Genomic DNA, 15,122 nt, shown 5'->3' with positions numbered 1-15,122 from the left:
CAACCTCTAATAAGAGTATGGACCTCTGCGTCTGTGGTGAGCCTTGGTTGTGTAGGATTTGAGTTCTGTGACATGCTCATTACACTGGCTCGTGTAGCCAGTCACTGAGCTCATGTACTCGTCAATGTGGCCTTCATTGGTGGCTGCTTCCATGAAACCACTCCAACCTGTGGTCTCAAGCAGTCCTGAAGTGCTGCTGTCCCCCCACTCCACCCATTTCCTGGCCACTTCGTCATCTCCCTGCCAACTGACCATCTGTTTTGTCAGCGATCTGTATACTGGGGTAAGCAGGTATTGGACATAAGGCAGAGAGACAGGAACAACTGGGTGTAGGGAGAGGAAGTTAGAGAGAAAAGCAAGGGCAAGAAAAGTTTAAAAAAAATAGATGTAAAGACTGGAACCTGACAGGTGGGAGTTTTCTAAAAATAGAAAAATCCACGGTGTGAAACATGAAGGTCTGCAGATGCTGTGATTTTATCATTAAAAATATAAAAAATCTGGAGAAACTCAGCAGGTTTCACAGCTTCCAGAGGAGAAAAGATGGGGCTCCAGCCTGAAACGTTGGTTCTATGTCTGATGCACCATCAATTCCTTCAAAAGACTATAAGTTATATAAAAGATAGGCTTTTATTAACAACAGAATGGAGGAACGTCCATGCTGGTTGACTGTCTTGGACTGAGGAGGGAGCTGTGGCATGGACGTCTTTATTCCTCGTGCCCATCCGGGTACGCCACATGGGCATATTGGGGGTTGGCATGGAGGAGATGGACTTTTTCCAATCAGGTGGTCAGACATGGCTCCTCATTTCCTTTCGTGGTCCATGACACAGATTTCATAGGGAAGGAAATCATTTTTTCACGTGGAATGGCGGTACACAGGAGTGAACTGACTGAGTGAAGCACATCAGGGAGGACATGTTGCCAGCAGAAGACTGGAAGGCCTCTAGACCTCAGGGATAGGAGGATGGCTTTCCAGACAGTCGTGTTCCCCCTTTCCACTTGTCCGTTCCCTCAGGGGTTGTAACTGGTGGTCCTACTTGTGACGATGCCTCTAGCCAGCAGGTACTGACGCAGCTCGTCACTCATAAAAGAGGACCCCCAGTCGTTATGGATATAGCGGGGGTACCCAAACAGAGTGAATAGATTGTGCAGGACCTTGATGACTGTGGTAGTGGTTGTGTTCAGGCACGTTGCGGTCATAGGAAGGGAGGGGCCCCTTGAAATCAATGGTCAGGCATTCAAAGGAGCGGGTGGCCTTTGTCAAATGCACTATGTATGGTCGATAGAAGTGCGGTTTGCATTCTGCATAGATCTTGCAGTTTCTGGTTATGGTCCTGATCTCTTCGATGGAGTAAGGTAGGTTGCAAGCTTTGATAAAGAAGAGGAACTTAGTGACCCCAGGGTGGCAGAAGTAGTTATGGAGGGCTTGTATCCAGTCAATTTGTGTGCTGGCACATGTTCCATGGAATAGGGCATTTAAGGGCTGGTTCAAGATGTAATAATTGTAGGTGGAATGTTTGATTCTGAACTTCAATATCTTGTTGTTTTTGATTTTACCTCATTCCTGATTGTTGAACTTGAAAGCAACTGCAAGTTGGTTTGTCAGCAAGGTAAATTGTTTGCAGTGAGGTAGTGTCTCCAGTGTCGTACCACCTCAAAAATGGTTTGGGCCTCCTTCATGACAAAAGAGTTTGAATTTTGAGGTCCTGGAGGGTGTGGGGGACAAAAAGGCTACTAGTCTGCCTGCCTGGCTAAGGGTGGCAGCCAGGGTGAAGTTGAATGCATCGCTCTCCACCTGGAACAGGTGGATTTGTTTCCCATGTGCATCGTTGCCTTGGCAATGTCTACCTTGATGCGGCTGAAGGTTGTGTGGGCCTCTGATATCAGGGGAAAGGAAGTGGATTTAACGAGAGGGTGGGCCTTATCTGCATAATTTGGCACCCACTGGGCATAGTTGGACAAGCCCAGGCATATTTTGAGAGCTTTGAGGGTGTGGGGAAGGGGTAGTTCAAGAGAGGGCACATACGGTAGGGATCAGGGCCAATGACTCCAAGGATAGCGAGGTGAGTTGTGCAAAGCATACACATATCCTTATTGTTTGTAAGGTTAAGGAAGTTGGCTGTCTGGGGAAATCTGTGGAGATTGGCGTCATGGCTGCAATGGTGATGTTGTCCAGATACAGGAATGTGGCCCGACTACAATTCATTCCATCTCTCGCTAGAAGATGGAGACCCCATTGGTGATGTCAAAGGGAACCCTCAGGAAATGGTAGAGATGGTCATTCTGTGTTTTGCACCATCCTTGCCCACCACCACTTGAACTCTCCAGGGGCTGGAATGATCCCCTCATTTAGTTGCCGCTGCACCTCCAACCTAACAAAGGCCATGTCTCTGGGACTGTATCACCTACTTTTGGTCGGAACTGGTTTACAGTTGAGGGTGAGGTTAGCGAACAGTGGTGGAGGGGTCATTATGAGGGTTGAAAAGCCACAGGCCATGCACAGTGGATAATCTGTGGCTTGCTGTCTGGAAATGGTAGGAGGAAAGGCTGGGGTTTTTTCCAGGTGAAGCACAGTGCGTGGTTTAAAAACTGTTAGTTGCAGACAGTGGGCTGGGCAGTGCAGGGGGCAAATGGGGTCCATTGTACATGATTGTCACACTTTTAAGGTGGCATTGAAAGTTCAGCAAGGCAGCGTGGAGCTGTGGCATCATGAGGAGTTGCCCCATACAGTCAAAGTCACAACACAGTAGCTGCGAACAATTCCTATATCAAACTTCAAGGCCATAGACTTTGTGTCTTGTTGGCCTTATCATGAGAGAGTAACACTGCGGTTCTGATCAAGTCATCCATGTTTAGTGCAGGCGTCACAGCCTTGCAGCAGCAGGCCCATCTGGGAGCTCGCAGGGCCCGAATTCCCTGGGTCACTGTTTTTCGGTAGCCAGGAGGTGCCTAGCATTTATCTTCCTCAGGTACTGACTTTTCAGTATTTCCATCACCTCTGGGTACAACTCAGCATCCATGATCATTGAATATACTAGGGGCCTGACCCAGGAATACAATTCTTGAGGTCTGTTGTTCTCTGATTGAACGATAGTAGAGGAGGGCTGCAGGACCACTTTTTTTTATTTTTATTTTTTTATTTTTTATTTTTCACACCATAAATCACATTAGCCATGCTACACACTTTTTCTTTTTTCACACATATACAGTGACTTTTTCTCCCCCCCCCTCCCTCCTCCCAAGCCACCCCCCCACCCCCCCCTCATCCATTTTAGGTATACAATCTAGGTTGCATTAAACCCGTCAGACAATGTTGTCATTCAACAAAAATACACCAGAAATTCTACTGAGTCCATTCTTTTCTTTCCTTCTCCTTCCATCAACTTAGGTAATGTTTGTCCCCGGTAGGTTTTCGCTATTGTATTTAATGTAAGTGTAACAGCAGCATTGTATAATTCAAAAACAAGAGGAGTGGCTATATTAATTAGTAAAAATGTGCCATTTAAAATAGAAGAGGAAATAATAGATCCAGCAGAGAGATATGTTATGATAAAATGTCAGCTCCTAAGTAACATAAAAAACAAAGAATTTGGAATTGATTTGGAGGATGCACAAAAAAGATTTGTTAAGATAGCCCTAGCCGTAGCAAAAAAATGTATTATGTCAACCTGGAAATTGGAAGATAATTTGAAAATACAACAATGGTATATAGAAATGAATAAATGTATTCCATTAGAAAAAATAACATATAGTTTAAGAAATAATATTGAAATATTCGAGCAAGTATGGGAGGCTGCAGGACCACTTTGAAGCAACGCAGCCAGAGTTCGAAGCTGCTGAAAGTGTCTGACGATTGTGGGTCGAGTTCCAGCTTTTCTGGTTTCAAGATCTCCATTAACCAAAAAATCTCTTGTTACTAAAATTGATACACCATCAATTACTTCAAAAGTCTACAAGTTATATAGAAACTGATAAGCTTTTATTAGCAACAGAATGGAAGCAAGTCCATGCTGGTTGACTGTCCTGGTCTGAGGAGAGGGGTGTTGCACAGTTGCCTTTATTCAGGGGTCTGTGGGAGGAGCCACAGGCACAGTCAGCAATAGGCATGTCCAGACAAACTATAACAAGTACTAACACAGCCAAAACGTGTATACAATGGTTTAACCACGATGTCTTTATCTCTTACGGATGGTGCAAAACTTGTTTTTGAGTTCCTTCAAGATTTTTGTGTTTTTGTTGGAAAAATCCATGGTATTGTGTTTTGGGTTGTTTGGCTTTGCATTGTTAATGGATGAGGCTAAGGGCATACATGTCTGTGTGGAAATGCTGCAAGGAATAGAAACAATTGGCACCTGGTCTTTCTTGTCATCTGGTTCTTTCAGGTAGACTGCGTATTCCATACATCCTGCTGTACAAAATGCAAAATTTGTCCTGATGCTTTTCCCCTACATCGCCATCCAGGGTGAAGATCAGATCTTGCTGGTGAGGCAGAGCTTGCACAATGTCCAATCGATACTCACTGTGGCCTCATCAATGTTGGTGAAACTAATTTCACATTAGGTGACCACTACTCTGAGCACCTGTGTTTTACCTAAGTTTCAACATTAAGGTGGCAACACTTTCAGTTCCTTGCTGATTCACACACACAGCCATATCTGTGGTCGACCTCATCCATTGACAAAGTAAGGTCAAACATAAATTTAAGGAACAATGCTCCTGGATGACCTTGTAATCAAAAAACAGGAACATCGATTTGGAAAAAAAAGTAACCTCCTCCTCTATCTGAATCCACTGTTTACATCTCCCCTTTACATGCTCGTGTTCTTTGTAACTTTCACACTGCCTGCTACTGCTCCCTCCCCTCCCCAAAGTTGTACAGGCTTTGTAAGTAAATTTGCAGACACTGAAAAATTGGAGAAACACACCAAGTGCTGGATTCAGTAAATGACTCCTACAGACTCAGACATCTGTTGATGTAATTTACTGCTCCTGACGCTGCCTCCTCTGCGCTTTGTCTTCTCTTGGGCTGTCTCGAGCCAAATGGCATCAAGATCAACCTCTAATTTCTAGTAGCCCCTTCTCTTCCCTCCACTTTTCCTCACCTCTCTCTCATTCCTTATGCTCTCTTCCCTCCCCCATTTCCTAACTTGCCTCTCACCAGCACTTTTTACCCTTTCCAACCCCCACCCCTTTCCTCCCTCCCTTCCTCCTATCTAAATGATAGCTCTCTGCCGCTTCCTTCATTACCTCTTGGCTCATTTCTTCCCACAACTACCAACCTCTGCTTTCCCCCCCACACCACTGTCTCCGCCCCCCCCCCCTTTATTTCAGGCAGTTCTTCCTATTCCTGATGAAGGGGTTTGGGCTAATGTTGGCTCTTGCTTTCCTTGGATGCTGCCTGACGTGCTGAGTTGCTCACTTCATATGCTAAATTTCTCCCCTCCTTACTTTGCTGTCAATAAAGGATTCCAACCTGAAATGTAGACTGATTATTTCTGCCTATGGATTCTCCCTGACCTCTAGTATCCTCATTGTTTATATTGGCCATGCAATATTCTAATTCTGTACCATAGTAACTGCACAGGAAGGTGATTTAAAAAAAATGTATTCTAATTGACCTTCATTGAAATTGTTTTACTGACTTGTAGGAAAATGTGCTTCTTTCTCTCTCAAGAACAGAACCTTTGTGTTACTTGAGGATTGCATGTGGGTAATCTTCTTTGGCATCCCTGAACCCTCAAAATGTATGACCTCATGCTGCTCAGGATTAATTTCCATCTGTTATTGCCTTGCTTATTAGCTGATCAATATTCTGCTGCCTAATTACTCCCCTCATCGATGTCATTTGTCACAACCACTTTCTTTACCTTCAACATAATTGAAGTTCAATTGGTTTCATCTGTCCTGAAGATTATTCCATTTTATGTTGGTCTGTTTTAAAGGTATTTTAAAGCATCACAGAACATGGAATATGTTTTGCTGAGCATTTTATTTGATGCTGTTTTGTACTTAAATCATTCTTAGATTTAATCCTTTATGACAAATTTCAGAGTTCTACCGAAGAGTATAATAATTTTCCCCCATTAAATAATTGTTGGGTTCTCTTCAACAGGTAGTCAAAAGCAAAAAAAAAATAATTCATTTAATTCAGTTTAACAGTTTCATTCCTCCTGCAAATGGATTTGGTAATTTCATGTAATTTCATATTTTTTTTAGAAACTTCAGCATCAGATCTAGATAAACATCTGAAATTTGACAATGCACAACTGAAATGGGTAGAACTGGTGTTTAGAAAAACTGCAATGTAATACATTAATGTGTATCCACAGGTGAAAAAGATGATTATGAAGAGAGAAAACACATCAAGAAGAAAAAGAAGGAACTTAAGGTCTTGGACCCAAAGGTAGCACAAAATCTTTGTAAGTGTGAGAGTGTTATTCTGAAACTGTTGATATATACTCAGAATTTAAGTTTTATTTAATTGCAGCAAATAATGTTTCTTTTCAATACTTGTTTTCTGTAGCTATTTTCCTTGGATCTTTTCGGATGCCTTATGAGGAAATTAAAATAATTATTTTGGAAGTTGATGAAGAAAAATTGTCTGAGTCAATGATCCAGGTATAATTTTTAAACTCTTGTTTATAATTTGTGAATTTCCTGTCAAGCTCACATGGTTGTCTGCCTTGTTGGTACATTGCTGACTTCAACATGAGATATTTTTGCAAACCATTACTTTATTTAAAAAAAAAAGGGTCACATTTTAAATCCATGCTTTGTCTTCGATTAATACTTATTGAATGTTTAATTTTTTGAATTAAAAAAGTTTGTTGGCAATAATCAGTGCAGGGAGAAGTTTACACTCAATTGCTGTAATAGCTTGTTAAAATATCCGTTATGTAGAATGAATTTAATGTCAATTGCAATATTTTTTCCAGTTGTAAATATATATAGGATGACATCAGCCAATATTACTCATTAATGGTATTAATTATAACTCCATTCAGGACTTAATGAGGCTAAATCGCATATATTTTAAGAACTTGTCTAAGGTACACATTTCAACTATGTATTGATTAATCAGTCTTTGAGTAGTGCTATTTTTATGTCAATTCACCTGAAACTTAGGATTTCATTTTCAATTCAGCATAAAACCATGTTAATGGTACTTGTTTAAAATCAATATTTATCTGTGATATATTTGAGAGAGAATCTTGGAAGCAATCCAAGTTAAATTAACAAGATGTTTTGTCCTGAATTACACCAGTTTTTGGTGCAAGGTTGTGCTGCAGTGGATATTGTGAATGGAGTTTAACCCATCATCATGATCTGTGTACATAATAATTCTTGGGTATCTGGACATGAGAACAACAGGACAAACAGCTCAGTTTCAAGGTACAGATGATACCGATGAAGTAGAGAAGGTGGTAGAGATGAGAGAAGTAGGGTCTTGTGTTTTTGATCAGGGAGAACATTGTCACAGTACTTAGAGATGATATTCTGCTGGGATTATTCAGAGAGGCTACAAGTATAGAAATAAGAAGCCAATGACTACTTTAGTGTTGTATTATTGTCCAACAACCCCCCCCCCCCCCATAGTCGGAAGGAATTAGAGGAGCAAATATGCACGGATATCTGTGGACAGCTGTAGGAATATACCATTGTAATAATAGGTGATTTCAATTCCCTTAAATTGACTGGGGTCTTGCAATCCAAAGGGCCTAGATAAGGTGGCTCTTATTAAATGCATCAAAGAGAATTTTCTCACATAATATTTAAATGGCCCAACTCGAGAGAGTGCAATATTAGACCTCTTGGGAAATGTGGAATGGCAAGAGACTCCCGTGTTAGGAGAGCACCTTCGGACCAGTGACTATAACCCTAAATTTAAAATAATTCTGGGAAATGATTGGACTGTTCCTCAAGTTAAAGTACTTTGTTGAGGCAAGGCAAACTGTGAACAGGTAATACTGGTCTTTCAAAGATTGATTAGGAGAAGATGTTTGCAGCTAAAGGGGTGCCCAACAATTCGTCACTTTAAAAAGAAAGGAACAGGCAGCACTTTTCTATCAGTGTGAAGGGCAGATGGGCAAGATTAGGAGGCCCTGGATGACCAGAGATACAGAAGACTTGTTCATGCTCAAGAAGGAAACTTATCAACTGTTGACAGTTGAAATAAAATGAATCTTTTGAACGTTAAAGAGAATCCAATAGTTCACTCAGGGAGGAATAAGAAAGGCAAAGAGGGGATATGACGTGGCTCTGACAGAAAAGTTATGGAGAATCCTATGAATTTCTTTAACATTGAGGGAAAAAGAAAATCTAGGAAAAGAATGGAGCCCCTTAAAAATCAGCAATGTCTGTTATGTGTGGAACCATAGGAGGTGGGTGAGGTCCTTAAGTATTTATCATCTTTGTTTACTGTGGAGAAAAGGATGGAGCAAAGGGGACTCAAAAGTAAATAGCAAAGTCTTGAAGAGAATATAGGTTTGGCACAGATAATGTTGAAACACAGTAAGGTATATAAATGCCCAGGACCTGATGAAGTTTATCAAAGGACATTAAAAGAAGCTGAAGAAGAAATTGCAGGAGCCCAGGTAAAGGTATTTGCAGCATAGATGTGCATAGATGAGGTCCTGGAAGACTGGAGGATGGTTAATGTTCTGCCTTAATTTTTTTTTAAAAAAGGTTGTGAGGATAAGCCAGGGACCTGCAAGCCAATGAAACAAGAAGGTGTGTGTATGCTTTGTTTGCAGTAAATACACAAAAGTGCTGGTGGAACTCACCAGTACCCGAAGGTTAGATGACCAATGTTTCGGTCCTGAGCCCAATTTAAAAGAAAGCTGAGGGATAATTTTTTTGCGAACGGAGAGTGATGGGTATCTGGAATTAGCTGCCAGAGGAAGTAGAAGAAGCAAGGATGATGGTATCGTTTATATGGCATTTGGACAGGTGCATATAACCATATAACCATTTACAGGCCACGTTGGCCTTTCGAGTCCGCACCGGTTCACTAGAACAACTCCACTAGCTCAAACCTCCCGCTCTCCACCAATAACCCTCCAACCCCCTCTCCTCCACGTACACATCCAACTTTCTCTTAAATGAGGGACAAAATAGAGACGAGGCAAGATGATGTCACATCCAAATGCTTTCGGCAGTTAAGCCATTTCTGAATCCACTCATCCAGAGATCCCAAGCCTTATGACTGAGTCTGTGGAGCCTATCAATTGCCTCACTAAAATGCAGACAAACCTCATCCTCTGCTCTTGTAAAAGTTCAGAGGGATATTGATGACATGCACAAAAAATGGGATCAGTTTGTTTGTTATGGACAAGGACCAAAGGGCCGATTTCAGTTCTATAGAACTCCATGACTCTACTTTCTTGACATCAATTGGGGATCAAACCTATTTCATGAGGGTTGCAGCTTGCTGGATGCCATGGCTTGATGTGAGTGAGTGTTGTTCCCTCTTTCATGAAATATCTTGGGAAGCCTTGGGTGGTATGGTTGAAAAGGAGAGAGGTCCGATCCAGAGAGGCTCAGAATGTTTTTGAAGTACTAGAATGAAGTGCTCAATTCAGGGTCTGTGAGAAATGAAGCCTCAAGGATGTGATTATTGTGATGCAAGTACAGCCAGAGCCATGAATGCATCATTAAATCCCTTCTGCCCTCAACCGTGTCACAAGCATCAACTCCCATGCAAAACTCATCCATCACTTAGCTACTCTGTATCTCTTTCATGTGGTTGTGATCTAAAGTTCAAATGCCCTCGTTCTCCCTGACAAACTGTTAATCACTCCTCCTCTATCAGATACTTATGGTCTCCTGACTCTTAAGGTAGCACTGAAAAAGCTCATGAATGATGATGAAGGTACACCCAGAAGATAATTTGACATTCTGGCGATGACAAATTGCTGGGAAGCAGGATCAGTATGTGATGAAGCTGCATGTGACTTACTACTATCGAAAGTGCAAATAGTAGCCTGGATGCCAGTTCTTCAAGGAAAAAAGGCCATCCATGGGTTGCTGAGGACTCTGGCGAGGACCTCAGAGGGAGATAATAGAAGAAGATTAATGGATATGTGCAATAAAGTCCTTGAGGGCAGGCATGCTGGAAAGTCTGACAAATGTCATGGAGTTAAGGTGGTGTTTGTACACTGAGCATCCAGGCAGTTATCTTTGTTTCCATTCTTGTATGAGCAGAAGTCATTTTCAATCCTATACTGCCACCCTGACCTTAGATTCTAGTATTAAAACAACTTGAGTGTCCATCAAATGTAGGAGCAGAATTAGGCCTTTTTGCCCATTCTGTTCTGCCATTCAAATCATACCTGAAGTATTTTTCCTCTCATCCCCATTCTTCTGGCTTTTCCCCGTAATCTTTGATACCTTTAGGGGAGAGGAACTTGTCAGCCTCCGCTTTAAATATATCCAATTTTTTGGCCTCCAGATCCAGATGTGGCAAGTTCTCAAGTTATATAATTGCTGAACTGTTACCTTGAAGGAGAGACACTGATTCCAATGGACTCCTCATGATGGCAACATTCATGTTCCATCTCTTGCACTCTTATTGGAGAACAAATTAGTTTATTAATTTGTACATATGAATAATACAAAAATGCATTAACAGTCACTCCATTATGAACTCACCATAGCATTTCAATTGTTAACTTTGTCGTTAAATAATTTATTTCCTGGCTAATTGTTGAGAAAGGGATAGTTGATTTCACTTGCTCCTTGATCTTTTCCACAGCTGCAGATGAGGGTGGTGCTCACATGACACATAGAATGTTACAGCAGAGCACAGATCCTTCTGCCCATGATGTTGTGCCAACCCACATATAACAACAAAAAAACCCTCCCAACCTCATGGACCTCTTTTTTTTCATCCATATGCCTAAGAATCTTTTAAATGCCTCTATTGTTTGAGCCTCCACTACCAACTCAGCAATGCATTCCAGGCATCCACAACTCTCAATGTGAAAAGACTTGTGACCATGATGTCCCCCATAAACTCTCCTCCCTTCTCTTTGAACAGATATCCTCTGATATTTGCTACACCAGCCCTCAGAAAAGGATGCTGACTATCTACCTTATCGATGCCTCTCATAATCTTATCGGCCTTTATCAAGTCACCTCTCATCCTCCTTTACCCCAAAAAAAAACCCTCGGTCTGCTAACCTTGCTTCCTCAGACATATTTTCCAATCCAGGAAACATCCTGGTCAATCTTTGCAGCTTCTCCATAATTTCCACGTCTTTGCTGTCATGAGGTGACCAGAACTGAACACAATATTCTAAGTGTAGTCTCACAGAAGATGTATAGAGCTGCAACATTACCTCACAACTCCTGAACTCAATCCTCTGATTAATGAAACCCAGCATTCCAACGATGGTCTTAACTGTCCTGTCAATCTCTGCGGTGATCTTAAGAGATCCATGGATTTAGAGTTTCTCCAGCATTGTGTGTTTTCAATTCCACCACGTTGTCCACCGAATTCTGTGTTTTACCTATGGATTTGGAACTTGTAGTGTGAATTGTGGAGGGTCATGTGACCTCTCCACTGCACCTGAGATTGGAAGTCCTGCGGATGAATGTTGTGTGTTTAACCCTTGCATTCCCAATTGGGAGTGAAGAATGATGAGCAATGATTCATTTGTACCCAATGTGTAGTTATTTGTGTATTATTTTGGGTTACTCTCTGTGAGTATATGACGTTCTAGTGAATTCCTCTGTGTGTAAATAAAGACCAGTGTTTGTTCATAACACGTGTCCAGTCTTAATTCTCTTTGAACCCGTCAAACCTATTCTGAACAGACCCAGGTTCCTCTGATCTTCCACACTGTTAAGTATTCTATCATTAACCATGTAATGTGCCTTCAAGTTTAACCTACCAAAATGCATCACCTCACACTTATCCAAATTGAACTCTATCTGCCACTTTTCTGCCCAACACTACATCCTGTATATATCCTGTTGTAACCTATGACACCCTTCAACCCTATCCAGAAAACCTCCAAACTTTGTCATCTGCAAACTTACTGACCCATCCTCTACAAATGACCTGGTCAAAGAAGTAAAAACAAATAGTAGGGGTCCCAGAAAAGATCACTGTAGAACTCCACTCATCAATGACCTCTAAGCAGTATACTTTCCATCCACTCCTCTCTACTTTCAACAACCAAGCCAATTCTGTATGCACACTGCCAAAGTTCTGTGGATCTTGCACCTCATGTATTTCTGATAAAGTTTTCTATGGGGGACATTTCAAATGCCTTATTTTAAAATCTATATACTCCAAATAATTTTTTTTTTTACTTCCTGAGAAAAAAAAACTATTGGGCTCATGAGGTGTGACCTTCCCTTCATAAAACCATGTTGACTATCCCTGAGAAGACTGTACTTCTCCAAATAATCATAAATCCTATCCTTAAGAATCCTCTCCAATAGTTTGCCCACCACTGATGCAAGACTCACTGGTCTATAATTAGCTGAATTCTATTCTGACCTCACTTTGATCAAGGTCCTTTTCCCTGGTGAGTACTGAAGCAAACTATTTATTTAGGACCTTCTCAATCTCCTCTGCCTCCAAACACATGTTGCCTCCTTTATCCTTAAGTCTTTGTCTTTGGCTTGGCTTCGCGGACGAAGATTTATGGAGGGGGTAAATGTCCACGTCAGCTGCAGGCTCGTTTGTGGCTGACAAGTCCGATGCGGGACAGGCAGACACGGTTGCAGCGGTTGCAGGGGAAAATTGGTTGGTTGGGGTTGGGTGTTGGGTTTTTCCTCCTTTGCCTTTTGTCAGTGAGGTGGGCTCTGCAGTCTTCTTCAAAGGAGGTTGCTGCCCGCCAAACTGTGAGGCGCCAAGATGCACTAACTCTCATCATCCTTCTGTTCTTCACATAAGCATAGAGTTTTTCTTAATCTTACTTGCTAAGGTCTTCCCATACCCTCTTCTAGCTCTCCTAGTCTTTTCTGAAGTTCTTTCCTGGTGACCATATAAATCTCATGAGCTCTTCCTGTTTTTCGCTTCCTAAATCTGATGTATGCTTCCTTTTTTTTCCTCTTAACCAGCTGCCTTACATGTTTTGTCAACCACAGTCCCCTTTTCCTACCATCTCAGTGGGACAAACCTATTCAGAACCCTGTGGAAGTAGTCTCTAAACGTTAATTCTGTGTTTTTTTCCTAATAATAGCTGTTCCCAATTTAGTCTCATCTGTTCTTGTCTCATCCCATTGGAATAAGCTCTTCCCCAATAAAGCATTTTATCATCTTGTCTGCTTTTATCCCTCTCTGTAGCTACCTTAAAGCTCAGGGAATTGTGGTCACTGTCGTCAAAATGGGGTGACACGGTTAGCGTAGCGGTTAGCACAATGCCTTTCCAGTGCCAGTGATCGGGACTGAGGTTAAAATCCCATGCTGTCTTTAAGAAGCTGGCACATTCTTCCCACGTCTGCATGCGTTTTCCCCGGGGGCTCTGGTTTCCTCCCATGGTTTGAAACATATCAGGTGTGTAGGTTAATTGGGTATGCCTGTGGGACATAATGTGCTGCAAGTCTAAGTTTAAAAATACAAAATTTAAAAATTAAAAAGTGCTTCCCCACTGAGAGGTCTGTTACCTGACCAAGTTCATTGCCCAGTACCTGATCCCAGTATGGCCTTTCCTCTAGTCACCTGGTTCACATACTGTGTCAGGAATTTTTCTTGGAAGCTCCTAACAAATTCTCCCCCATCTCTCCCTCTTGCCGTAAAGAGGTGGCAGTCAATATGTGGAAGTTGAAGTCTCCCATTACTTATCTGTTTCTCTGTTCCGAGGACTATTTGGAGGCCTATAGACTACAGTGAATGCTCCCTTCCTATTTCTGACTTTCACCCATACTTGCCCAGTAAATACTCCCTCAACAGTATCCTCCCTTTTTGCAGCTGTGACACTATCTCTGACCAGTAATCCAACTTGCCCTCTCTTTTACACCCTATCCTATCCCTTTTAAAACATCAAATCCTGGTACCTTCATAAACCAATCCTATCTTTCAACAGCCATGTCTGTAATATCCACAACACTGGAATTCCACAAACTGATTCATGCTCTATGTTCATTTCCTTTATTCCTAATGCTTTTGGCATTGAAATAGACACATAGCAAGGCTTCTTCTCTGCCTGTTGTTTCTCGCCTGTCCCGCATCGGACTTGTCAGCCACAAACGAGCCTGCAGCTGACGTGGACTTTTACCCCCTCCATAAATCTTCGTCCGCGAAGCCAAGCCAAAGAACAACACTGAATGCCATCCTTTCCACTCTCTTCCCTATTCTCTGCCTTCACATTCTGGTTCCTCTCCCCGCCAAAGTAGTTTAAGCTCTTCTAATAGCTCTGGGTGCAGTTCAGGTCCAGTCTCTCCTTTTTGTCCTGGTCAGCCCTTCGCCAGAAGAGATCCCTATGATCCACAAATCGGATTCCCTGCCCCTTGCACCAACTCCTCAGCCACATATTCATCTGCCACAACTTTTTTTTTTAACCATTGCTGGATAAGAATTATTGCCATGTTATTGTGAATCAAAAACTGACCATGAATTTGGAGACCTATTTTGTAATAGATCAATTAAAAGCGCAAATCATGTTTTGATATAGCAGTGGTGTCTGTCAGATTGTGAAAGACAACATATGATCCTTTTTGCTTGCAGTCTTCAGGTTAGTCAGAACCCAAGTTGTCAGAGAAAAGTCCATTTCACTGAGTAACTGCCCTTTGGTCAAAGATGGAAGATATCACTGTTGCAAACTTCTGAACCCCAGGTGGTGTGTGTTAAGCCATTATGATGATTCATTTGTGGTTACAAAACATTTTGGAATTCTCATGTACCAGCTAAACTATTAGAAATTTTAACAGTGATCACTCTGCAAATTCCACAATTCTGAATGAATCATCATGTTTGTGCTACTTGCTATTTTCTTTCAAATCACAAACCGAATAATTCTGTTCTCCTGAAATTGTCTGACCTCCCCAACTCGGAACCTTGATTCAAATAGTTTATGTCCTTTACCCCAAAGTCCCGTGTATCTCTGATAGTTTTTCTCATCTCTTGATCTAATTTCAGGACTTCTGCACAAGTGTCATTTAAAATGAGT

At 41.7% G+C, this 15,122-nt stretch overlaps 1 protein-coding gene across 5 annotated transcripts in view; it reads left to right on the top strand.

Annotated features, from left to right (window-relative positions):
* LOC138739144 (protein diaphanous homolog 3-like) overlaps window positions 1–15,122 on the top strand; it is a 481,652-nt gene that overhangs the window by 182,842 nt on the left and 283,688 nt on the right. For all 5 annotated transcript variants that reach the window (XM_069890655.1, XM_069890654.1, XM_069890657.1 and 2 more), the window contains 2 exons: window positions 6,330–6,419; window positions 6,524–6,618. In XM_069890655.1, coding sequence (XP_069746756.1) covers window positions 6,330–6,419; window positions 6,524–6,618 — 185 coding nt within the window. The remainder of the gene's footprint in view (window positions 1–6,329; window positions 6,420–6,523; window positions 6,619–15,122) is intronic.

The sequence above is a fragment of the Narcine bancroftii genome, chromosome 7 (genome assembly GCF_036971445.1).
Source record: "Narcine bancroftii isolate sNarBan1 chromosome 7, sNarBan1.hap1, whole genome shotgun sequence".
In the NCBI taxonomy this organism is placed as follows: domain Eukaryota; kingdom Metazoa; phylum Chordata; class Chondrichthyes; order Torpediniformes; family Narcinidae; genus Narcine; species Narcine bancroftii.
The sequence above is the reverse complement of the archived record's forward strand: the minus strand, read 5'-3'. Positions and strand labels throughout refer to the sequence as shown.